Below are 26,159 nucleotides of genomic sequence, written 5' to 3'. Positions count from 1 at the left end.
TATATATATATATATATATATATATATATATATATATATATATATATATATATATATATATATATATATATATATATATATATACCGAACTCTAACACACAGAGCCTACATATCATTGTGTATCCCAATTATATGATCAAGCAAAATCTACAATTACAGCCAGTGGGCAGGTTTTCTTGAAATGCTGTAGTTTACAGCCAACGTTGGACGCTAGAACGCTACGTTCTATTATTTCTTGGGGCAAAATGAATAGAACACGAAACTCTCACGTCCATTGATAATTAATGTAGACCACAGCCACCAGCCAGTAGCTGTCTGAAACGTGCATAGATCACCTACAAGAAGGTCTCAGAGACGGGTTATAGGCGTGTAGGGAAAAATGAAGAACTCTCACTTTGTTCCAATTTCTAGATACTATTTTTGATGGGGAAAAATGCTTCCAAAATCCTGTCAATAAATTTAGTCACAAGCCTCAAACTATCATAAAAGTACATTGCCCTGAATTCGAAACTACTGAAACTGACATGCCCCGAAATGTGTGAAAAGCCAATGCGACAGGCAATTATGTGTATGAAACCACTCGTTTAATGATGCCAATATTTTTCCACTTTCAGTTGAAACCTTTTTTTATAATCAGGCAACTGGGCTGAATTATACATATACGTAATATAGATACATTTGAAAATGTACACAATACAAAACAATACTTAGTTACAAATGCGTGGCTTCAAGGTTAACTCCACATGCACCAGGTCGCACAATGTCAGTTTTTTCTTTTGTAACGAGTGACCCATCTTCTCTTGAATAGACGTTCTTTGGATCGGAGCGCGTCGGTCTGCAAAATGAATTGTACGATTTCGTCAGTTCCGTAAAGCGGTCGTCCTGGTTTCATTAAAAAAAAGGGAAAGAAGATAGGGGATTATTTACGAAGACAAACGCAGTTAGAACAAGGCTTTAACTGGCTATGTCATCAACATATTCCTAAACTAGAGCACTACGTTGTTTCCCACGGGCAGTTTTTCCCTCGGACTGACAAAAGACACATTAGCGGTTAGTCTCCTCTAAGCCGCGCATAGACTGGGATGCACTGCCGCTAGCTTGTTATTAGCTTTGCCCGCTAGCTTCCAGAACTCATCTGTTTTTACGACGGGACCAAGCACACCGTAAGTCAAACCGTTTGAAAACGACGATATCAACGTAGTATTTTGACTCGGAGTTATGGTTTCTCATTTCTTCCTATGTGAACCAGCCAGCTGTTCACTGTTCCCTGGGTAGTGTTCGACCAGCCTCCTCCGAACAGCTGCTTATGTGAAGTAGAAGCAGGCCTTTTTCTAGAAAGCATATTCTGCGTTGATATGGTGCTCGTTCTCAACCAATACAATCACAATCGGTTCTGTATTACTGCCTGAATGAAGGCCCACTGTGTCGGGCAGACTGAACCCACCCCGGGAGTCCTACATCTAGCGTTACATGCGAGAGAGGGAACAGCTATACACCTGTGCTGATGCACCTGTCTTGGCTCCCAGAGGTGTTCATTGATTTCAAGTGAAACGTTCCGGTCTCTCTGTTTATTTCTGTCCACGGTATCTCACCTTTTTAATAATGATAAAACACATGATCTTTGTCGTATCACATGTTCTTCCCGTTATTTTGCCTGTTAATGCCTAAGCTCACCCTGTTGCCCTTTTCATATCGAGTCAGCCTGGTTTAAGTGGTTTGACTAGACAAAAGGGACTGAGCACTGTACAGAGATCAGGACTTATTTCAGATGTAGATTTTATGCAAAGCAGTATTTGGTTGTTCTGTCTATGCTGACCTTTGTCTTTGATTGTACTGCAAGTAAAAATCACAGCATTTTGCATTACTAGTGAAGTTAGTTTGTCTTTAAAATGGACAATGCATATGGTGAAGATGTACATTTTTTTACCCATTCAAAAGATGTGACACAGGTACAGTAAGATTCCTGACATGTTTTTGTGTTGAGCATTGTTGGGCCGGAGAACCATTTCTTTGAATGCCTTAAGTCAACAGAGAGGTTGTCATTCCTCAGGGTACAGACGTGGCATGGCCACAAAAGACCAATTACAATAGGCGAGGTTAGAGCAAATGTAAACAAGTGCTACCTCCCTTCAAACCATATCTGTGATGTTGGCGCCAGCAAGAGATTTAACCACCACAAACCTACCAAGTAGTTATATTCCAGTTCCAATTCCAGAGGTGGTTGTTTTTTAACTGTTCTGTCCTGTCTTGCTCGATGTTTCTAACTAACGGTCTCCAACAGGAAACCAACTTTCTTAACTGGCAACTGTTTTAGAAAGTTTGTTTGCTTTGATTCATCTTGTGGCACCCTCTTACACAAGTGTACAAGCACAGAGCACTTCGGCCAGACTTTCTATGGGTTCAAAGAACAAAAAGCCCAGAAGACCAGCAAGTGCATAGTTAATCACATGCTGCTTTTTTGGCTTCTGTTAGTCTGTCTTTGCTTGGAGCTCCTGTGCTCTGCATGGAAAAACTATGTGAAGCATCTTCCACATCTGTAGGATGTAATTTTGCAACATCACCTGTGGCCTTTTCACACATGCATAAACACATACAGTAAATTCAGACCTTTCATTAGTGTTTGTTAAGAGTGAATAAACGTTTTCCTTCCCTGACAAAAATAGGAGCTATAATACTGCTTGTCTGACTTTTTTTGAAAAATGTATTATGCTTATATGATTGCACATCTTAAATGTGCGAGTATGTGTAGTTCTGCAGGCCAAATCAGTTTTACATATTAGAATGACTCGACAATGTTGATGTAGTCATTTGTCAATTCCCCTAGTAGTCTGGGTTTTTAGGGAGTGGGTTCTGCTAACATCACGACCTTTATGTAGACAAGAGTGGCCTCTTCAACAAGACGGCTCATTGTAGTAGCGGTGTCTGAGTGTGGGGCTTTCATATGTGTGCTGTATTTATGTCGAGCGGCAGCCTTGCTCTTTGAAAACCACCTCCTCGCTTATTTGTGGCAATTATATTCCCATCTGCCTCATGATTTGGTGAGGTGTGTGCTTTTCAAATCAGAATGAATGCCTTGCTGTTTTTCCACCTGTAACTTTTTCATTTAATTTACATATGGATGTTTGTACTTTATCTTCCCCTCGCTGTCTCTCTCTCTCTCTCTTTTTCACACATAGTGCATTATGACAGACAGCATTATGAGTAAAGCTGCCACAATGGAGATTCCTATCAACAGTAATGGTGACACAGGGACCCTTCCAGAAGATGACAGCCTTGAACAGGTGGGTCACAGTTATGTATCAGTTGACCGTGTGAGTGTCACAATTTGACACACAGTTGTTGACCTGTGTAGTTATTGTTGTTGTTAACCTATTCAAAGCTATTATTACACAAACACACTTGCAGCTTTAAGCTGACAAAATATATTCAGCATACTCAAAAGCAAACAAGTGAGACAGTGTTTTATTTTCCTATTCATTGACTTATTCGAAATGCATCATATTTTTTACTGCATGGAAAAAAAGCTTACCTATTGCTTTACCATTGTTGGCCTTCTACAACTGTTTTATGACTTAAAGACTGTTTTAACTGCATAATTGTATTCTTACAGAAGAGATGATGTGATTTTGTTTTATTCTGAACATGTTTTACATATTTATTTGTATTTAGTTTCATTTAGTTATTGGCTATATAGTTGTTAAAGCATTCGTTTGTTGTCAGTTTTAATGGTACAGTACTGTCTCAAGGTTATAGCACTCACATGAGAGCACATGATGAAAAAGAAACCGAAATTTAAGCCTGATGTCATTTTGTGGTTGGTTGAACCCAGTGTGATGAATAAATGTGTAGTTTCACTTGTTTGAAGTCGACACGGGTTATGGGTAGTATAGTTCTCAGCTATCACAAGATAAGCTAACTGAACTGGCTCTTTTCATACCATTTACACTCCTACAGTATTGCCCTGTGATAATATGCACAGCACAATTTAGGACTAATCCTATTGGCAAATATAGTTGTCAGTCTCGACACTGGCAGTAGGAATGTGGTCACTTATTGTTATGCCTTAATGTACCTGTACTCGCCTGTTCAGAGCAGAATGATCATTCAGGAGATTTGTTGGATTTTTTTTGTTGTGCGTGAAATGCTGTATTGTTCTGTAACTATTATTGTGTTGCCTGTACACAACTAGACGTCCTTGTGTTACTTGGCTTGCTTGGAAACAAGTGTGGAAAGAGGTCCTATTGGGAAATTAGGTGTTGTATGACAGCGTTCTCCTTGGGAATCAGTTATTCCCAGTACTTATGTTCAGTGTTGAAGACATATTTGTATATGTCTTTATTATTATTATTATTATTATTATTATTGTTATTATTGTTATTATTGTTATTATTATTGTTAACCTGAAATGCCAAAAGACACTGCTTTAGCTCGAGGGTAGGGAACCAGCATTATGTTTCCATCACTTTAAAAAGTGTCTTAGTGTCAGTTAGAATACAATAACTGTTGAGTTGGAGAGTTAGTTGGGTGAAACCGGTTGTTCCCTTTCCTTCGTACCGAGGCACACCTTGCTGGACAAACAGACTGAAGATCCTGGAGCTTCCTGTTATTTGCTCACCAAACTGTTTGGCACAACTCAAGTAGTAAAAGAAAACCCTCACCCCTCACCAATCCTGCACGGTGAAGCACATATTTAACTGTTTGGTGTTGCTTCGGCTCAGTTTACTGTGTTCATGGATGAGACGTGTTTAGCTGCACGGTTTGGTGCTGCATATTAACCAGTTGTCATAGCAACTCTGCAATTAATCTGAAACTGGTGATGCTTCGTGCTTGGGTGAAAGCCCTCTGAAATCAGATTGATATCTGCTCTGCAGCACTCGCTTTAAAGCTGCAGCCGCCTGTGTTGCTCTTGTACATATAGAGGAAGATTGGCAGGTTAAGGATAAGCAGAAGTCTGGTTTCTGATGTCGAAGCATTGCGCTTTTGTCAGAACGGTGACAGTGACGGGGAGCTTGACTGCCAGTAGCATCCTCACAAAGGCTTCAGATGTATTACAGTGCTCACTAATCTACGGGGCTTGAAGATGCTTATGCGGTTATACTTGTATACTTGCACATACTTGTGCTATTCATTTGGAGATAAACCAGCTATTTGTTTTAGAGTTGCTCACTTATTTTGGAAAATAGCGGTTTGTAGTATTTTTAATCTATATCCATCACTCTGTTTTGAGACAATATTTGTACTCAACCAAGCAAGACACTTTCATAAGCCTACTAAACCTCACTGTTAAGATATGACTTCCAATGTTATTGGGAAAGGCTCTGTAGTTATCTTCATAGTTAGGAACAGGCACAATGTCAGCAAAGTGCTCAGAGAGGATCAGTGTCTGTGTCAGCTTCCGCTGTTGAACAGATGCCACAACTCTCAGATCTCTAAAAGAAGAGACACGCAGATAAAATGGAGAAGATACAGTTAAACAGGCTTTGTCTGTCTTTTTAACATTATTTTTGGGGGGTGTTGGTTCAGTGAATTTTTAGTTCAAAAATGTATCTTTACAAGATGTTAAAGGACCGCAATTCTACCAATAATATAATGAAGAACCATTTTGCCGAAAGGTTGCATGTTACACTACTCGTATAATTGTGTTTTGAGTGTGGCCACTCAATCTTTGTGTGTGTACACGGTTCTGTTTTCCCCTCAGTGTTGATGTCATCTTTTAATGTCTGTAAATGTCTTGTTAAAAAATACATGTATTTGTACAGTGCAGAGCTCAACGGTAAAGATTGCCTCATGGCCTGTCGTCATGCTCGTAAATCAAGGCACTCACTTGCCCGATCTGGCAGGTAGTAAAGACGAGTAAAATACATTGTGGAGCTGAGGATATAAGTGGCTGAAAAGTGAGGCTTCTCGCTTCCTTCTCATCACTCCACATGTGCAGCTCCAATGGAGCAACTTCAGTCTTTGTTGTTATTTAAGGCCGCTTATAAATACAACATTTTGGAGAGGGGCGGTTAAAAAAGAACTTCAAGCAAGTAGACTTCAGACCCACTTGCCCGACCGGGAAAGGGAGTAAAAAGACATTAACGTTAAAACCTGCATTGATGTACAAGAATATGTATTTTGTTTTTCCCAGACAGTGATGAAATAATATCATGGCAAAGTTGTTGTATGCAGCAATTTGCCAAGCAAAACATGTTGAGCCAGTGGACTAGATCAGTGGTTCTCAACCTTTTTTTCAGTGATGGAGTCCACAGCGCTGTGCCATCAGTGTCAAAATATATATGTTTTAAATCTCACGTACCCCCTGGAGTGCCTTCACGTACCCTGATGGGTACATATACCTCCATTTGAGGGCCACTGGACTAGATGATCCACTTGAAACCTAAACAAGCAAAACGATGAATCCCGAGCTGAGCTGCTGTGATATCAATCATCACTGCTCTCCATCTTACATCATCTGCTGTTTGTGGACATTATGATGATTTTTCTGGAATTTCTTTTATCATCTATCTTGCGTCATGATTTCAGTCTTGAATTTTTCTTTTTGTCTGATTTCTTTTTTCTATTTGTTTCTTTTTGTTGTTGTTGTGTTTGTCGATTCCCCCTCCATCTCTGTACAGGCTGCAAAACTGCAGTGGAGCTTAGATGAGAAGGTAGGGAGCTCCAGAGGCACCAGGGTGAGCAGGCCATTTGTCCCTTTGTGTGTGTTGGTGTGTAGTACTGCTCAGTGGTTTGGCTTTATGCAACATTAAACTGCCTTTCAGTTGTATGGCAAACCACTGTGTAGCTTGACTTGTGCTGCCTGTTAACTCGGCTCCTACTAACTCTAGATGAAAGGAGTCTCCCAGACTTGATATGTTTTGAGAGCTGTCCCTCAAATTGAGTAGTATTAACAAAATAGCTGGCATCTAACCCTCAGTTCTCAATCTGTTTTCATTTGATTATTCAAAATCATGTTGTGTGTCGAGCTAATATAATTTAGATTCTGTGTGCACTTTGATGATGTGTGAGTGTGATTCCTTAATTTAGGCGAGTGTTGATTGACAAAACAATCATGGCGTCATACTAATAATAATCATGTTGTACTACCGCTGTCATAATTATTTGAATTGGCTGTTCTTGTTTTCGTCAAAATGAGACATTTGTTTGTGCTCTGGTAGAAAGGTCGAGAGAGAGCTGACCATGACGACAAACAGAAAAGGCCCCGAAGCAGAGCTTGAACACATTTATAATGGATACGTTTTGTATCAAACTGAAGATAACCTCCAACAGCACAAATATCAGCTGTACTTTACCTTCCTTTTGGTGGCATCAAATATGCCACCTCCCTAGAGCTTAGAGTTTCCTTATCACAGATTTGCTTGAGAGTCTAACCCCAAAGTTTAAGGAAGTGTAATATATATGTTACACTTCAGTTTACATTTTCCAGTGGCCCATATGGGTCTTTTCCCATATTTCAACGAATTAAATAAGAGGCTTGCTTTCGAAACGGGCAAGAGTTCAATTAGAATCTGTAAATTCCTTACAAATGTTGTCTTTTTTCTTTACTGGCTCATACTGGAGCAGGAGGGCCAAAACAGTGAGTTAAGATGGATCGTAAACACAGTTCTCCTCACGGTCCAGAGCTTCAGTAAAACTTGTGATTATTTTGGAAGCAGAAAAGAGTCTGCAGGGGCATTTCCTGCTGCTTTTGAAGTCGCTGCCGTCATGGCTACGGTATTGTAGTCCTCTCGCTTGCTGCTATCAGGGCAGGAAATTCAGTTCAAGCCGTTAGTCAGGTAGATTATTTACTGGGTACTTTTGGTGTGTTCGCTGTCTTTCACTTACTTTATAGTTTTTCCTGTTGGCTTCCAGATAAGGGGTAGAATTTAGACACTGCCTGAAGATTGTGTGTACCGACTAACCTTTCTAACATCGTAGTGTTTGTCCCCCTCTAGTGAATAAGTCTTTAACCTACACTGTCTGAATGTAACACTCAAATCATAATCTCCTGTTTACATTTCTCTCCCCCTCCCTCCAACCCCTCGGTCCTTCCTTGGTTCTTTTTTATTCATTTCCCAACTTAAACTTTGTAGGACCTCCAGCAGGTGATGGTATCGGGTCCCAATCTCAACGAGACGAGCATCGTATCAGGGGGCTATGGAGGAACAGCAGAGGGAATCATTCCCACCAGCTCAATCAAAGGTGGAGTCCTACTTCCCTCCTCGACAGTCTCACTCAGTTTTTTTTAATATCTTTTCTGTTTTTTTGTCATCATTCCACTTTGACTTGACACTGTGCTGTGCCTCTGAATCAGACGTTATTCAGTTAGTCTGAAGACAATGAAGTGTTTGATGTGCTTGATTTGTGAGGCCTCTTATCATTCTTCCCATGAGATTATCCTGCAATTAATTTGTGGTCCATTTGCACTGATTCATCCTCCGCTCGCCTACTCCACTGTATCTGATAATGTGCCTGCCTTTGTTGTCTGAATTAGTCCGTTATTGATGGTTCTTCTATATACAGATGTAAGAGGTAGCAGGAATGGCCGAGTAAATGATGAGTTATATTGATTTAAAAAAACCAAATACTTGCGCACTCACGTCTTTAGTCTGATAGTAATGTATTTACTGGACCCAAACAGCATGATTTCATTTTATTATATATTTTGAAATCATACTGATTGGCCAGACTTCAATTTTTTTTGGCAGAAATTGAATCATATCAATATACGTATGTTTTATTTAGTGTGTAATCACCTCAACATATGTATTGTTTTGTTTTTGTTACCTTATAATTAGTCGTTTGTACCTAGATATGAAGAGGGTCCTTTTTAGAGTCTGCTATACGCGGCCATGCACAGCCATGCACGGCCATGTTTGTACAGAAGCCCAGAATGGACAACCTGAACACCCGAGCACTAGATTAATATGGGTCGTGATGGGAGAATACCAGGAGAATTCTTAGTTGGTTCCAAGCTGCTAGCTCACCACGAGATGTCTCCAAATCCCACACACTACAGCTTTTAATGGAAATACCATGCTAATGAAAAAGCCAAAACATTTTTCGGGGAGGGAGATGTAGCCGGCAACAGGATATGCCACAGAGAGTTGGTATATATCTAAAAGTTGGGAACCTGAAGATTAATGCAACATGCAGCTCAGCACTTTATGACTATTGTTGTAGTCATAAATCAGATTTAAGAATTTATTTAAATAAATTGTAAAAGTGTAAAAGGCTTCAGAACATTATAATGAATCGGGATGGCCATCCCGATGCTTTATTATGGCTCATAAGTGAAAGTTGTTGCAACAACATTAGGGTTGATAGAATCTTTTACATATATTTGTGCTATTAAAAAACAAAAGATTGAATAAATATTATGATGTTATCACCACATGAACCGAAACTTGAATTTGCATACATTCATTAATTTTGTATTGTTTACTTAATTGTTGTGACAGCAACGATAACTTAATTCTACAACATGATCATGCCGATTTTAAAACCAGGGGTTGGTATGTATAGGTCTCAGAGGCACAAATACACATTCTAACAATTCTCCCTCACACTTCACTCAAGGGAGAAAAACACTGCTAATTTTAAGACAAGGGCGGATCAGCTGTTAATATAGTGTGGTATGTTTAGTAAAGTAAAAAAACACATGACCAAGAAATCGGTTAGAATGATCGTTAATAAAGGCTAACTTAAATGTGACAAAACAAACAGAGGATTGGCAACAAATAATAGAATACTGCATGCAAATAAACACTACTTTGGTCAAGAAAGTCATGGGATTAGCGTTAAGCGCATGTCTGTAAAGGAGTAAGTCATCAGTAACCATAAAACCAATTTTCCAACAGATTATTATACAGCCTCTTGGAGACGATCATTTTGGCCAGAACTACTCTCCAACACTTGCATAGTTTTTACTGTCTGAATGCTGGCTAATGCTTCAGAAACATGTCACAACTCATGACCATCTTAAGTTTTCAGATATACTGTAACAGGACAATAACAGTGAAAGACAAGTTTTTATAGAGTAAAATATGTCAGTATTTCTAAATGTCAGGCAACATTTTAAAGTCATGTCAAGAATTCCACAGGTATCCTCCATCAGATCCCAGTACTCCCATTAATCACACTTACAAAAATAATTTCATACTAAATGATAAACCCTTTACGCTGTGCCTTTTGAGTTGTGTGATATTTTAGTTGCACACAGAATTTCCCATGATTTTTGACTCCAGCAGTGTAGCTGAAAAAACCGTGTCAAAGGGAAATAACACTTGTGAGTACTTATTTGATACTAATATTTCTGCTTCTTTGTCTCACTCTCTCCCTCAGGCCCTGCTGTGCGCTACAATGCAGAGTTTAACAAAAGGATCCCAGTGACAGGATTAGGTGGCTCCTTAGACCTAATTATTATTCATAATGGAGAGCTTATTTCCAAAATGTGATAGAATCATTTGTTATAGCATCTACAGCCCCCAGTCTGTAAATATGAAGTATAGAACAGTACAACACATTGGTCATTTTGATTTTAATGCATGTTTCTCTCATGCTGGCTATCTCATTTTGGAAAGACACTTTTTGAGTCCGTCTCTTTTATATATAATTGGGGATGACCTTATCTGTCTGTTTTCCTCTTTTACAGTGGTGCCTGCTCCTCTTTTTTCTATCGCAGCATTTCTTTTTCCGAATATGCTTTCTGGTTGTTGTTTTTTTTTCAATTTCAATAACCTCCATTCAGGGGTCTGCACTTTTTTGTTTTTCCCACAATAACTCACAAAACTTCTTTGTGGCAAAACAGAAAAACTTTCATCACGCCGTTCATATTTGCATTAAGACATTGAACATAGAAAGTAAAGTAATTAGCAGACCCTGAGTAAACGTTGAAGTTAGAGGCCCTCATTCGTCTCAGTTTGTCAAGATGAAATAAAAGGGAAATCCAGTTTATTTAGTATCACAATGTTTAGCTTTACTGCAGTTCAAACCTGTCTTCATCATCACTCATTTGTCTTCATAGTCATGCACTGAATGTTGTCTTTTCATCTTTGTACTTGTCTATCTTTGTCATCCACCTCCCTTCCCTTTTCCCTCCTACATCTTCCTCCTCATCCTCTTCTCCCTTTTGTGATTATACTTGGATTCCTCCGCTCGTCGTCCTCCTACGTTATCGTTCCACTTTTGGAACTCTTCAATAATCACTTCATGTTTGAACCCTAAATATCCAAAATCATTTAAAATCCTAATCCCATAAAAAAAAAAATCTATTTTACAAAACGCCAACGTAAATCCAACTCCCACACCCAACCCTAATTCACCCTGAACCATTCCTTCAACCATACCCGACCATCCACGATCACAGACCTGCGCATGAAGGCCAGGCGAAGTAGAGTTCCCCCAAGCAGTTCTATCGTCTGCCAAATAGTGAGCCAGTCAAATGAGCACCAAGGTACTGGGGAAGGAATGATGTAAAGTTGAATGCTCAGGGCTCTACATTGATTACTCAGATTGCAGTGTACCTGAATATCCCTGCAGTTATTATATTATATCTCTATAAAAAAAACATTTGGTAGTTTATGTATTTATTTACTCATTAACCCCAGCTCACTCCATTGCATGTTTTACAGTGGTGTAAGGGATACTGGTGATGGATACAGTTGGAAATGACGGACAGATTTCAGAAACTAGCCTCAGTTTTGCCTCGATTGAAGGCAACACATACATGTTTGAATGTACTTCAAGCAGTTTTCAATTCTCCATCTGGTCTATTCTTTGCTGGGCTTAATTGTGTCTACCTGTGTTTGTTTACTTTTTTACTTTGTGTGTTTTTAGTTTTTAACAATGTTCCTGTGTTTCTACATTGTCTCCCAGGGTCCAACATGCACCACAGCAGCAGCAACTCGTCAATGGCGGCAGACGAAGCGACCCGCGGTGTGGCTGTGGAAAAGATTGAAACAATGAAGAAGTGGGGTCTCAACACTTACAAGGTATCCAAGGTTCTGTAATGTTGAGCGTCATGGTAAAATAGTACTTGGTGATTTCAAAACAAGTTTTGAATCTGTCCCTGAGAATCCTCTAGAATCAGGAGTGCGTTGTGTTCTTAATGTCTCTGTGTGTCTTTCCTTTATTTTTGTAGTGTACAAAGCAAATGATCTCGGAGCGTTTCGGTCGGGGTTCCCGGACTGTGGACCTGGAGCTCGAGGCCCAGATTGAGGTGCTGAGAGACACTAAAAAGAAATACGAGAATGTGCTGCGATTGGCCAGAGCGCTGACCAACCACTTCTACAACATGGTGCAGACGCAGCACGCACTGGGTGACACCTTTGCTGACCTCAGTCAGAAATCTCCAGAGCTGCGGGTGAGGTCTAAAAACATGTTTATGTAGCTTTGGTGTTTTAACTCTTCGACATTGATCTTCTTGAAAGTTGAGTAACAGGTTTGTGTAGACAACATTGGAAAGCATTAATACATTCATGTTCTGTTGCTTGCATTCATTTCCTTTTACAGGATGAGTTTGGCTACAATGCAGAGACTCAGAAGTTGCTGTGTAAGAATGGGGAGACTCTACTGGGTGCCGTTAACTTCTTTGTGTCAAGCATCAACACACTTGTCAACAAGACCATGGAGGACACCCTAATGACAATCAAGATGTATGAAAATGCAAGGTAAGGACATGCAGCACATTGATTATTCTTTTCATATAAGACTAGCAAACAGACAGAGTGGGTTTAGGCAGTGTTGGTGCGCCATGCCAAGCCGATCGAATCCTTACACGTAATAAATACATAACTATTTTCATTGGATTAAATGCCAGGCAAGGAAATAATTCCATCTCTCGAAGCTACAATGAGAATTTGATTCACATAATGAGTGGCTTCTTTGTGACTAGCTATTGTCATGACATTTAAAGTTACCATTCAGTCTGGATCTTTTAAATGTTCCCTATTCAACTTTTTCTTCAAGCGCTTGAACTTGTTTTCAACTTCTTCTTTTAACAATACATATTCATGACTGAATATGGTGACAATCAAGAGTTAGTGGTTGGAAGATAATATTATTTTAATACATTTTCAATAGAGTTAACACTTAAACTCACGGCTATCTCAGAACCCATTGGCTATCGGTCTGACTACAGATGAACCTCCGGAGATTATATTTTCTTTATATATTGCTATATCCTGATTAGTGCTCAACACGCAAACACAAATACAGTAATCAAGCAAGTGGTATAGAATATGTAGGATCAAATCTTATAATAGAGAGCAAAGCCATTTAAAACTGTAGTTTCTCTCTTCTTTTTCTTTAAATGAACAGACTGGAGTTTGATGCCTACCGGTCAGACCTGGAGGAACTGAGTCTGGGGCCGAGGGACGCTGTTGCCATGGCCCGCATAGATGCTGCTCAGGAACAGTACCAAGTCCAGAAGGACAAATATGAACGCCTCCGCTCCGACGTCATCATTAAACTCAAGTTCCTGGAGGAGAATAAGGTTAGTGGGCAGGGTAGGCCTGCATCAACATCAGCCTTCAAAGTGGAAAAGAAAGTAACTTGGTGTGTTGTCTTTGTAATGATTTGCTCCCTTGTTTCTCTTTGTCAGGTGAAGGTGATGCATAAGCAGCTCCTCCTCTTCCATAACGCCATCTCTGCGTACTTTGCTGGTAACCAGGAGCAGCTGGAGCAGACACTGAAGCAGTTCAACATAAAGTTGAAGCCTCCAGGGGCCGACAAGCCCTCCTGGTTAGAGGAGCAGTGAGGAGGTCTGCTGGATCGCCTGCAGCCTCGTCTCCACCGCCTCCACCCCAACTCACAGAGGACCACTACAGAGGGAAACGGAGACGTGTAATTGGGTGGATTAAGATATGAGATGACCGTGTGGCTGGGTGATTGGACAGATGGATTGCAGGGTATTATTGATGAGTGAGAAAAATGCAACAGGGAACCAAGCGGCCAGTTTCATGAACAGTCAGGAGGCGTTTAGTGCCTCTTCCCAACTTCCTTTTTCACCCACTCTGACCTATTCTTTGTGCTTTCTTCCCAGAGGAACTGCTCATCTCTACCCCAGCTCTCTCCTATTGGACTCCCTTCTACTTCAGCACTATTTAGCTGTGTGAACTCGTCTTAGTCATGTTCATGGTCATTATTGTTCTCCTCAAGTGCTCCGAGTGCTCTAGGTTAAACTTTAGCCCAACACCATCTTGGTTACTGAGACTGGTGACAAAATGACAAATCCCTTAAACCACACTCAGATGTAACCAAACACTGCATCAAATCTCTTCCAGACCTTATCACTCTCCTCGTGTGCCTCTTTATTTATGAGCCAACACACTAAATGAACATGTGGCCTGCAGGAAGAAAGATATATTCAGAAAAAAAAGACAAAAAAGATTTCAAACTCCACATAAATGGGATGGTACACTGGAAAGAAATGTTTGGACATTTCAAATCAATGTACATTTCAAATGAAGTACTGTTTAACTTTGGAAATAATTAGTATATGATTGTTTGTAGCTTATAAAAGGATATCACTGCTTGTGTTAAGTTGAGTTTTTGCGGTTTGACTGACGTCTTTTTATTTAGTAATTATTTCAGTAGTGGTCCGCTTGTATGTCGTGCTTCAGAGGGAAGGACAGGATGCTGTTTGGGTAACTGACGTCCGCTGGTGCTTTAGAGTCAAAGTACTGCCGGACTAGGTCTGTAATTACCAGAAAAGCTTCAGATTTCATTTGTAACCTGAGAGTTTTTTGACTTCAACTCGTATATGCAACAATTGTTTAAGGAACACTGCCACAACTTCCTAAAAAGTTATACTGGTTGAGATCTTTGCTAATTGTATTTTATTTACCCAAAGAGAATTGAGCGAGATGTTTGCTGTCCCCTTGTTATGTTTTCAGTGGTTGGTTCAGTCGCACTGGACTGAGGAAGCTTTGACGACAAACCTGAAGGGATTCACTCCATTATTTAATTGTTTAACAGACTGTACTTAAAATGAATTAATTACATATTTGTTCACATTGATAAATTGAAATGTGTTTTTGTCTTTAATGATATTAAGGACATGTCATTGACATCTAGGTATTTCAGTCACCATGAAGCAGAATATATTTGTCTGTACCTTTCTTCACACTGAAGATTACTGTAACTGTCTAACATTACTAATATTTCAACATAACATATTGTACATTAGTAGTTGGGGAATGGGATAACACTAATTCATAATTTGTTTCATGTCCTTAATTTAAACATTATCTTTGAGTAATAAACAATCATCTGTTGACAATTAGAAGGTATTACCACAAAATATCGGCATGGTACTACAAATGTAATGTGTACTGTAATTGTTACGCATAATTGTATTTATTATGTTCATTATATCTGTTTGAATCAACATATTTTCATCCTAAGACTTCTGTGCAAATTACTCAATTTATGGGTACGACGTATGTACACTAAAAAAAGTAATGTAATTGATTTACTCCCAAAAGAAGTTCTGAAGTGTAATTAGTTTCACCGTGTCAAAGCTCCGAAGTCAAATGAAGATAATCTAGTGTCATGAATGTTTTTCCATGCTGAATTGAACTCCTGATCAGTTAATGGGTTAGTCCTCCACCTTCTTGTCTCCTCTGTATTTGCATGGCCGGCAGCAATCCAAAGTCCAGGTGCATATATGTGGGATGCACTCGCGCTCTGCTCTTGGCCTTCTGCACGCCAGCTCGCATGGACCGGCATGACGCCATGCGTACGGTTGATGATTCAAGTCTTGATTCTGGCTGAAGCAAAACAAAATGTGGGTTTCATTTTAATTGTCTTGATGATAATTATGGAAGGAAGGTGATTTGATTTTTAAAGAAAAGCAGGTATCACAAATGTGTTGTATGATTTGGTTGGCTTGTGTTTTCTGAGCTTGTATCTGTCACTGTGTCAAATGGGTGTATTTTATTCTGGCTGAAAGTCGCTCAGTGAGGCCCTGACCTCACTTACGGCTAAAAATGTTTGATCGTCACACAGCAATATGAACAAAATGTGACTCCTCATTTCCAAACCTGCCCCTTTGAAATTCCAACCCCAACACCAAAATGAATGGCAATAGGATATGTTGTGTTCCTTAATTGTGAAACCTCTAGTAAATTTAAAAAAAAAAAAAAAAAAGTGTGACAAGCATTTATAGTCACTCTTACTAGCAGTCTTCAGATTGTTGCTGAGAGAGAACCAAGATTTATAAAATGAGATATTTTATTTGTGTACAATCAATATTTTCTAGTCTGAGCTGGTGTATTGTATGAATGATTGCACATAATGGTATTTAAGATGATAAATGAAGTTGTGTCATGGATTGATGTGATACTCTGCCTTCATTCCTCACTCAGACCTGAACAGTCCCACCCAACCCTGAGGGAACAAATTAAAAGTACACATTTCCAAATGCTCTGGCTGTATTTCATGTTTGCTTTCATCCACTTTATAATGCTCTGTGCTTCCTGTTGCATGCAAACGGAGAAGCAACCATCTGGATTCAGTCAAAACTTCCATCTTGTGATTACAGTTATACAAAGATATTTTAGAAATAATCTTCCAATCAAGCATTATTTATCAAATCTCTCATGGAAGTAAACTAACCGGTTTTTATTAGTGAGACAACTCCAGCATCATTGATCGATGTATGAAGCAGCTCTCTGATACATAAGGATCAGCAGTTCACATATGTTCACACTCAAGTTGCATTTCTTTTTGTGTCAATTTTAGAAACACCGTTTTGTTTTCTTCACAATAGTTGTGGTGTTATATGGACAATACCTATTCCATCTCTTTTTTTTTAAATATTGTTTCAAAATAAAATGATGGGATTTCTCATGATATCATGCCTGCCTCGGTTTGGGTTTTGACAGCCAAGTAAAGCCATGTAGAGCACTTTATAAATAGGCTGCATTCGTATATTATGTATGTGTAATTCTGCTTTGTTAGCGGTTTGACCTTTGCTGATCACTAAGTGGAAGCGCGTACCCATCACTGTACCGCCTCTCGCTACATGGGCGTTCCCGTACCTGGAAACTAACTTGAATGTGATTGGCGGAGGCGCGCCCACCACCTGTGACTGCTGCGCGTGAGACAGACCTGTCTGTGGACTGCGCTTCACATGAGCACGAGGCATTTGATCAGTGCGTGGGGATTTATATGACAGCTACGCTTTAACAGCACGGTAAGTGAAACATACAAGAAAGTTTAAAGTATATTAAAGCACCACTGTGCGTTTTATTGTGTACGCTGGGTGATTTGTTAAGTTAGGGACGGTTTCAGTCTGGATGTGAGGCACTCGTTAGATGTAAATAACCGACAGCGAAAGTCTCTGGAGAAATTGTCAAATGAATGATGCCTTTTTTTGTTGAGAACGTACAGAGATGATTTAACAACCAGTTCATTGTCGCTTGTGTCACAATTTTTATTCGGCTTAGATATATCCCAGAAAATAGTTTTTTTTCCCCCCAGTACAATTACCCTGATTGTAGTTAGTTCGTTTTATATTTGCAGCAGCTTCCTTCCTCGGAGATAAGAAGCATGGAGACAATTGTTTTAATTTTAATATATGTATTGGTGGGTGGCTTTGCATAAGTGATATAAACTGTCAAGGTGCTTACCTTTCTGTGGAGGAGGAAGCATTACAAAGCATGATTTTCTGAATGGTGTTTCGTGTTATCTTAACATATGAAAAAACTATAAAACATATTTATGAGGAAAATGTCATGCTGTGTTTTATAATTTGAGGAAGAGAATTAAAAAGTAAAACAATATTGTCAGATCCTCTGTGAGGGAGAAAGTGATCACACTATTGACAAACAAGTGTCTGCCTTTGTATAGCATACAGCCATTTCACAGGTTCTTCAAAATAACACAAAACAACCTTTTTAAAGGCTTCTTTTTAATTAAATATTTAATATGTTGAATTAAGAACGTTACGCCTTTGGCTAAAATGAAATAGGCTTTGATAAAAGCATCAGTTTCAGATGTAGAGCAGAACATTTATATGTTGTTGATGCATAGTTTAATGTTCCAAATGAATCCTCTTTTTTCATCTTAAACACTGCACTTGATGTATAGTTCTGTATCTCCTTAAATCGCAGTGGCTAACGGCAGGATACTTTCTCCTTCCATCATCTTGGACAGATGGAGGGAGTGCTGATATTTAAATCTGCCTCTCCTCCCAACTGTTCCTCTCAAGACGGGTCTCCTCCCCGTTCACCGGATGCTCAGGAAGATTCAGATCTGCAGTCATCTTCTCCTGTGCCTCCCTCCATGTGTGTTACTGCTATACCACCACCACCACCACCACCACCGCCTCCACCACCTCCTCCTCCCCTTCCCCCTCCGCCTCCTCCATTTGGCTCTCGCAATGTCCAGCGGCGTTCCATGAAAAAGCTGAACTGGGACACCATCCCCAGCCAGCGTGTGCTGGGCAAATTGAATGTGTGGACGTCTAATCGTCCCCAGAGGGATCTCGTGCTGGACATCCCGAGCATGGAAGAGTTGTTCAGTCATGTAGACAAACGGGCCTCGCTGCCCAACTTGAGGGTCACGGGTCTAAAGACCTTTGATGGCATGGACCTCTTTCCACAGAAGCCTCCGGTAAGTTTGCACTCAAGGACATTTTAAATTATATTTGACATTACGCTGATGCAGACCATCATAGGTTTTTATGAGCATGGGAATTCACACAGAATGCACAAACTAGGGAAGTAATCAACACACAAATAGGAACTGCTTTTTCAAAAGGTGTCATCATGAGGAACAGCTAAAGTAAAGCCATGTCAAGGAGGGTTTTGCTTCCTCAAACACAATGTTGAGTATAGATTTATCTGGCTGAACAGAGGTGAAACCTATTTTTCTTTTGATAATTTGTTGTTGTTTCTTTTATCTTTAGGTCACAATCCTTGACTCTAAAAAGAGTATGAATATTGGGATCTTCCTGAAACATTTCAAGAAGTAAGGATTGACAAATCTTAATCCAAGAGAGAGTGATATCGGTGAAATTAAGGGTCTAAACAAAGGATTTGTTTTATGATTTAGCAAATTAACCCACACAATGCAAACACAACTACTACCAAAGGAAGTAGAAGTACGGCAGGAAGCGATGGTCAGAGCAGGGCGCTCTCATGTCGGACGTAGTCAGGAAAGAGTCCCTGAACACGCTCGTCACTTCTGCTGCGCTACTCATGATCCAGCCAGCGGGCTCTTTATCTCCACGGACCATATTCAAATAAATGGAAATGCCTTTTTAAACCTCTCTTGAGAGTGTTCAGGATCAATATAGTTAACAATTATTTCTCACTTGTATTAATACTCATATCATAGGAAAATATAGTTCTGAGCCAGTGGGTGAGGCTAAGCAGCCGTGTTGGATAATCAGTTCAAGGTAGCTGCATGTTTTATTATTTTTTTGTAGTTTTCTTATAAAATACAGTTTCATGTAACAGCAGGAACACAAATTCTTTTTTGAGAACCTACTTACCGGCTAACACGGCGAGCTGTGCTCGTTCAGACCCTCAGCAATCCTGCATACGTACATAATATGATGACATTGCTTATTTTGATTTTCATGATGATGGAAGACTAACAAAAACTAATTGAAATGCTGTTTTAGTAATACACAAAACTTTTTTGAAATCATATGTATGTCCCTTCATACTGATACTGCAAAACCCATTTTGTTTTTCTAGTCATTTTAGTTTTTTTTTACATGTAATTCTACGTAGTAAAGTTAGATTATTTGCCTTGCCTGTAAACCGTTTATGAAGTCTGTCCAGCACTGAATCCAGTTTCTGTGTGTGGACCTCATGGATATGATGTCACTGTCAGTACAAGGTTCACTAAGTCCTCACTTTGAATACCAGATGAATAACTGATAACTACTGTAATAAGCTTTAACGTTTGAGTTAGTCAAATTAAAATAGCCTCTGTTTCTGTATCGTGGTGACGAAAAGGCACTTAATGCTGCTATTTAAGGGGAATTTGTTAGACATTAAAAAGGTATCAGTTGACATGTTTAAATGTAAAGTGCTAGTAGAGCTATCGGTGGTTTTTAATCTGGTTTGTGAATGTTTGCAGCAGAGGTCACCTGAGAAGCTGCAGCATTCAATATTTGACAGTCAACAACTTTCTGAATGCAATGAGTGACTAAATTAACATTATTATTTTCATGTCAGACATGTTTGATCGTTGATTGTTTTCAGGGCTTGACTGTGATGGCTGTGTGTGTAGCAGCCACCACTAGTCCTCGTTGCACTGTAGCGGTTTCTACAGTGCAACTTCAAATAGAATGAGATGGAGAACACAACTCAAGCAGGTTTAAAATGTTCTGTAAATTGTTTGATTAGCATGACTAATCATGTTTCATGAGCCTTGTTGATTACAGCAGGCTTCATAAGTGCCTTTTTTATTGTTATCTTTTGTCTCCCTCTCCAGGCCAGTGACAGAAATGGTGCAGGATATTTGTCAAGGAAACTGGCTGAGATTTGGCTCAGGAAAGCTAAAAGAGCTTTGTAAACTTCTGCCAGAAGAAAATGAGGTAACAACGGCTCCTCTCGTCCCTCAGCATCATTTTAATTAAATCCTATATGCATAAAATAAGTCAAATTGTGTGTGTTGCTGCTTGAAGCTTTCTTGATAACCTCTCATGCAAACACCTTCCTACCTTCTACTCCAGCGCTGCGCTTCCTCGCGTCCTGAGCAACACACCTGCTATGAATTAGTTGCAACACGCACCCAAGTTGCAGCTATACTCGCATTCAGAAATACACATTGGTTCACAGGGAAAAAGTCCCTGGGCTTTGACATTGAGCCTAGTGGACAACCAAGACCTGGCAACATTTAAAGGGTGTAGATTTATTATGATGTTTAGATATGAAAAGCATTGAATATTGTTATAATTCCAACTTGTTGTAAGGCAAGGCACGTGTATTTGTACAGCACATTTCAACAAGGCCATTCAAAGTGCTTCACATAAAAGCATCAAGACATAATGCAGAAGAAAGAAAGATTAAAGAAAATGTATAAAAACATTAACAACAGTCAAAAAGACAAAATTAGAGTAAATGTTGCTGTGCAGTTTAAGAAATAAAATGCAGTAGTGAGATGCAGAAATGCATTAGTATTCTTGAATCTGGTTCAATTACAGGCAACGGCAAACAGAACAGTTTTCAAACTGGATGTAAAGGAGCAGAGGGTCTAGTTATGTAGAGCTGAAAAGATCCCTGTAATAACTCACAAACAGCCCCTAAAGCACTTGGAAAAAAATGTAACTCAACTGTATAGTATTTACTGTGTACTTATACTTCAGAGGAAAACAATGTACTACTACATTTACATGATAGAGGAATGTTACCCGTTACATTGTAGGTTGACCCTTAACTATCCCGCATAACAATATCATTTAAAGCAAAGGTTATGAAAATGTAAGTATTAATGAATGGCAGTTTTTTTTTCATTTGAGAGTATTCAATTATTGACCGAAAGTTCATAATTCACCTTCATTATTTAAAATCTGTTTGCAATTAGTTTTGCATCGATGTCCATTACTGCCAATGCTTCATATTGGTCAATCCTGTTACCTGAGGATTCAATTTCCCTTTTGTTCCAGTTAGATCTTGTAATGTATATAAGAGGTAATGATAACAAACATAGTGTGCGTGTGTGCGTGTGCGTGTCCAGGTGAAGCAGCTGAGGTCATTCAGTGGGAACCTCTCTGTGTTACCTGAGGCGGAGCAGTTCATGGTGCAGCTGGTCAAAGTGACGGGGTTAGTTTTCTGAAAAGCTTCTTTTTAATGTTTCGGGAAAATCTATGAAATGTTTGTTGTTTTATTAGTTAAAGAATTGTTCTTTGCAAAATGACACACAAACCAACTAACAAATGAGTAAACAATGTGAAGGACTTTTTTTTTTTTGGCCTTGCATTTGTTGTATTATTTGTAGAATTCTGTTACTTATGCACCACAGACTTGACACATCAAAACATGTGTGTTCATTCAGGAAACCAGTGCTATCATGTTTGGGGATTTGTTGTTAAATTTGAAAATGTTACATATCGATATCTCCTGGTTTGGGTTATATGATACTTATCCATAGTCGGTATATTACTAACAATAGATGGCTGTCTGCACAACAGCGTGGTGAAACATACAGGAGAACCAGCTGCATGCGTTATACAATACATTCTGCATCAGCAGAACTCCAAAGTCACACAATAACACAAAGTTCTGTTCAGTAAGAGAACAAGAATCTGGTGACTTTGGAGGGTGCAGAGTTTTTGGCTTCAGTTCCCTTTCTAAAGGAAACTGTATATTGCAGTGTCACAGCAAAAATATTCTAAATATATGGCACACTTCAACTGATAATGAAACTGGTGATGAAGTTGTATTAATGTGTCTTGCCTTCAGCTATGAAGAACGCTTAAAAGCCATGGTGCTGCGGGAGGAGTTCTTTCCTCTTATGGAGGACTTGAAGAATTCTGTTGCCATCATGACCAAAGCAGCTAATGGTAACAGTTCACACACATCCACCAAACATGTGAATCATTTTAACCTGGATTGAGTTTTATTACGGCACTTCTCATTTGAAGTTTGTATTAAGGTTCTTTCTCTCTTCTCTCTCTCTCTCTCTCTCTCTCTCTCTCTCTCTCTCTCTCTCTCTCTCTCTCTCTCTCTCTCTCTCTCTCTCTCCCCTTTAGAGCTGTTGGACTGTGATGACCTGCACTCGGTCATTCGACTGGTATTAAAAGCTGGGAATTACATGAACGCTGTTGGTATTTTTCTTTTAGAATTCTGTATATTATGTATGATTTGATGTATTCCATCAGTTGCATTTAACCTGGCATGTTTGCTTTTTGCTCAGCATGTATTATACTGATGAATGGACCATTCACATTATGTATTATTCAGGGTGGTTACAGTGCTAGTGGCAATGCCATTGGCTTCAGGATGGCCTCTCTGCTCAAGCTGGCTGACACCAAGGCCAACAAGCCCGGCATGAACCTCATGCACTATGTGGCCAAGGTGAGGAGGAGCCCTGAGAAGACGGATGAAGAAAATGTCTGTGAAATGATTGTCCCAAAACTCACTGATTCTCCATCTCCTGTCTTCCACCCACAGCAAGCAGAGGACATCGGCGCTGAGTTGCTGATGTTTCCCACCCAACTTGAACACATTGGGATGGGATCAAGGTGGCTATCATGAATATACTGTCATCTATTTGGTGATTTCACTGATTTGGTTCATTAGTATCTTTACATATTGTCTGGTTCAGTCTGATAATGCATATTGTTGTTAGTTTGCACAATATATATAATGTATTACTTAAAATTATGGTGTGTCAATGTATAAATGTTGCTTGCTAACACAGACATTGTAAAGGTGAGGTCATCGCAGACTTTGAGAGGGAATTCAAGAAAGTCAAAGAGGTGAAATTGTACAGCAGCAGGCAGCCAGGCCTCTTACAACAAATGGAGACATTTTTTGTGGTAACGTTTCCGCTTGTTGTTTGACCTTTTTTATTGTGCAAAAGCACAAACTGAGCTTGTAAATACTTTAGTCAGTCTATAATCTAGATTCCTCTTCTTGAAATCCGTTTTTCTTTCCTTAGAGGGCAGAGGCCAAGCTGGCTGTTATGGAGAGCTCTCTACAGGAGCTAAAGGCTGTGAGCGATGCTGTCGCTGAGTACTTCTGTGAAGACCCAGCTACCTTCAAACTGGAGGAGTGCTGCTCCATCTTTCATTCGTTTTGTAAGCGGTTTGACACAGCTGTACAGGTAAGAATCTAAATCATTTACAATAGCACATCAATGTGCAATCGAATAAACTGCAACACATTGAACAAGTATGCTGTTGCATTGTATTGGGCCACCTAAAATAAACCTTTTAATCATTTAATATTGAATGTTTGCAAGCGCTGTCGTCCTGTCCCTTGTGTTATTAGTTGGCACTGTGTTGTGTTTTAATACAATGCATTCTCCCTGTAGGAGAACCGAGATCGTGAGGCGGCAGAGCAGAGGCACAAGCGGAAGGAGAGTGTACGAATTACAGTCAAGCGCCGCTCGGCGGCGTCTTGCCTGGGACCTGAGCGTGATCCGGCACCTGCCTGTTTGGAGTCGGCCTTACACAGCTTACTCTCTACCGCTCCAGAGGAATTAGTCAGGTGCAGGAAGAACGTACTGCCCACTATCGAAGGATCCCCCTCTGTGTGCAGCTCGCAGAGTGTTCCATCCGTGGCAAAAACTAAGACGCCAGAGGAAAAAATGCCCACGTTGCAGAACGAGGACAGGAACGTGGCAGAACTAGAAAACAAAGAAGAAGCTCAGAAGATGCGTGAGATAACTCGGAAGGTGCTTCGCTACCAAAACAGCAAAAGCAGCCTGAATGAGGACAGAGTTTCAGGCGAGAGAGCACAAGACACACCAGCTACCCCGAGTACTCCTCGGCCGAGAACTAGAGACTTCTTCTTTTCCAACAATGAGGGCGTGGGCTCCCCGTGGACTATCCTGAGTCCTTTCACTTGCACCCAAAGAAATGCCTCCCACCGAGACAGACAACGCAGGCTATCCCCAACTCCAGGTGGAGATGACCTTGATGACGGTGTCTGGGAGAGTGACGAAGGCAATAATCTTCTCAATTCTTCCAATCTGGGAAACCTAACATCTCCCTCCAGGGGTTCTGTATCTCTCCCTGAGTGCCCCGGCCGGAGAGCTGTGTCGCAGAGTCCAATCCTCAGGTCGGCTTCCATGATTGAAACCAGGCGATCTCCAGGAACTGGTTTCCGGCTGGGAGACTTGTTCCAGAGAAGCATGTCTCAAAGGTCATCATACTCCTCTGGATCAACGACAGAAAACATGAGAGAAGATGGAGCAGGAGTCAGGAGCTCATTGCTTGGTGGGAAGGCAGGGAACCAAGTAGAGGGTCAAGGAAGCACCTCTGGGTTTATATCCTTCTTCAGACACATTGGAAGCAGAAGTAAGCCTGGTGATGTGGACGAACAACGCATTAAAGGATTTAATACTTGAATACAATTTTATTTAAAGATATAGGCCAAGCTTTTTGTGTGTTTTATATGGTTAAAATGTTTGTCTTTTTTATTGTTATGGATTTACCCTTCAGTGGACCCAAGGTAAATGAGGACTTGCTTTGAACTGTGAAGGTTTTGATTTTGTGTGTCAAACCACATTCAAAAATCTTTTTTTTGTGTCTATTTGTGAGCAATAAAGGGTGTCATTCTACCTTTTTAATTGTATTTGTATATGGAGTATGCACTCTACTGCATTTATAATTTATTGCTTTTCAGGTTGAAAATGTCTCCCCTTCAATCTCTTTCATTATGCACTTGAAAGTCTTACTGGTGCTGAAGTCTCCTTGGGGAGGCCTGCACAGCCCTTCACTTCAGCTATTATTTCTTCTCCCTGTTGGCCTGGCGGGCAGTAGTTCAGGTCGCAAAGGGAGCCGTATAACCTGTAGGCTTTTTATAACTTGTAGAATATGAACACTGAGACAACCCCAAACACAAAAGCAACCAGATTGGCTATTTAGCATTGGTATATTCATTTAAATGTCAAACTCCGACCTGATGCTGTCAACACAGTTGACATAAAGTCTGAAGAGGAGACGTTGCAGCTGGTGAACCCATGGTGTTGAGTTCCTGTGTCCTACCACCACTGTGCCACATGGTCTCTCGGCTCAGCAGTAGCTCAGATTTTGGACAAAAGGAGACATTCAGCTGAATTACTTGGGCAACAGGATTTGTTTACAGCCAAGTATTTTGTGCTCTCAGTGTAATAATACTCTTGCACAAACCACTCAGTACAGGCTCCTGTCTGACTGATCTGTTGTCCTCCCACGTCCATCCCGCCCATTGGCGAGAACTGACAGTCGGGACACTTTCAGTCGCCTCGCTTTACAAATCAAGGGGCACAATGAATAGAATGACGAAGGAATATCTGGACATTTTAGGGGTTTTTTTGGGAGATGGACTATACTGTGACAATAGAAGTAGTTTATCTTGGCTACAAGAATGCAAGTTCTCTTTCAAGGTTGGGGATCTTTGTTAGTCAGACAAAAGCTCAAAGCATGGCCTTGTACACATGCAAAGATAACCGTCTGCTAGTTGGGGCTGAGCACTACGTCAGCAGCAACTGACCCGTTTTGTGTA

At 40.1% G+C, this 26,159-nt stretch overlaps 2 protein-coding genes across 7 annotated transcripts; both read left to right on the top strand.

Annotated features, from left to right (window-relative positions):
- Window positions 1-843: 843 nt before the first annotated feature.
- arfip2b (ADP-ribosylation factor interacting protein 2b) lies at window positions 844-16,407 on the top strand. 6 transcript variants are annotated; one of them, XM_068600275.1, is made up of 10 exons: window positions 844-1,163; window positions 3,177-3,281; window positions 6,618-6,650; window positions 8,073-8,181; window positions 10,324-10,380; window positions 11,857-11,972; window positions 12,122-12,343; window positions 12,493-12,650; window positions 13,300-13,474; window positions 13,583-16,407. In XM_068600275.1, the coding sequence occupies exons 2-10, from the start codon at window positions 3,183-3,185 to the stop codon at window positions 13,736-13,738; spliced, it is 1,125 nt and encodes a 374-aa protein (XP_068456376.1). In that variant the 5' UTR covers window positions 844-1,163; window positions 3,177-3,182; the 3' UTR covers window positions 13,739-16,407. The 6 variants fall into 6 exon arrangements, with proteins under 6 accessions (XP_068456376.1, XP_068456375.1, XP_068456378.1 ...); XM_068600274.1 differs by having other exon boundaries at window positions 6,618-6,674; XM_068600277.1 differs by lacking the exon at window positions 6,618-6,650.
- A 693-nt stretch (window positions 16,408-17,100) lies between these two features.
- fhdc3 (FH2 domain containing 3) lies at window positions 17,101-25,128 on the top strand. Its single transcript, XM_068601247.1, has 12 exons — window positions 17,101-17,179; window positions 18,142-18,600; window positions 18,896-18,957; window positions 20,437-20,539; window positions 21,682-21,767; window positions 22,407-22,507; window positions 22,697-22,767; window positions 22,908-23,021; window positions 23,118-23,188; window positions 23,368-23,485; window positions 23,608-23,772; window positions 23,983-25,128. The coding sequence occupies exons 2-12, from the start codon at window positions 18,142-18,144 to the stop codon at window positions 25,018-25,020; spliced, it is 2,388 nt and encodes a 795-aa protein (XP_068457348.1). The 5' UTR covers window positions 17,101-17,179; the 3' UTR covers window positions 25,021-25,128.
- The last annotated feature ends 1,031 nt before the right edge of the window (window positions 25,129-26,159 follow it).

The sequence above is a fragment of the Clinocottus analis genome, unplaced genomic scaffold (genome assembly GCF_023055335.1).
Source record: "Clinocottus analis isolate CAN_PGR_092001 unplaced genomic scaffold, fCliAna1.0.p SCAF_5, whole genome shotgun sequence".
NCBI lineage: Eukaryota > Metazoa > Chordata > Actinopteri > Perciformes > Cottidae > Clinocottus > Clinocottus analis.
Note: the sequence above shows the minus strand (reverse complement) of the source record. Positions and strands in the feature narration are given on the sequence as shown.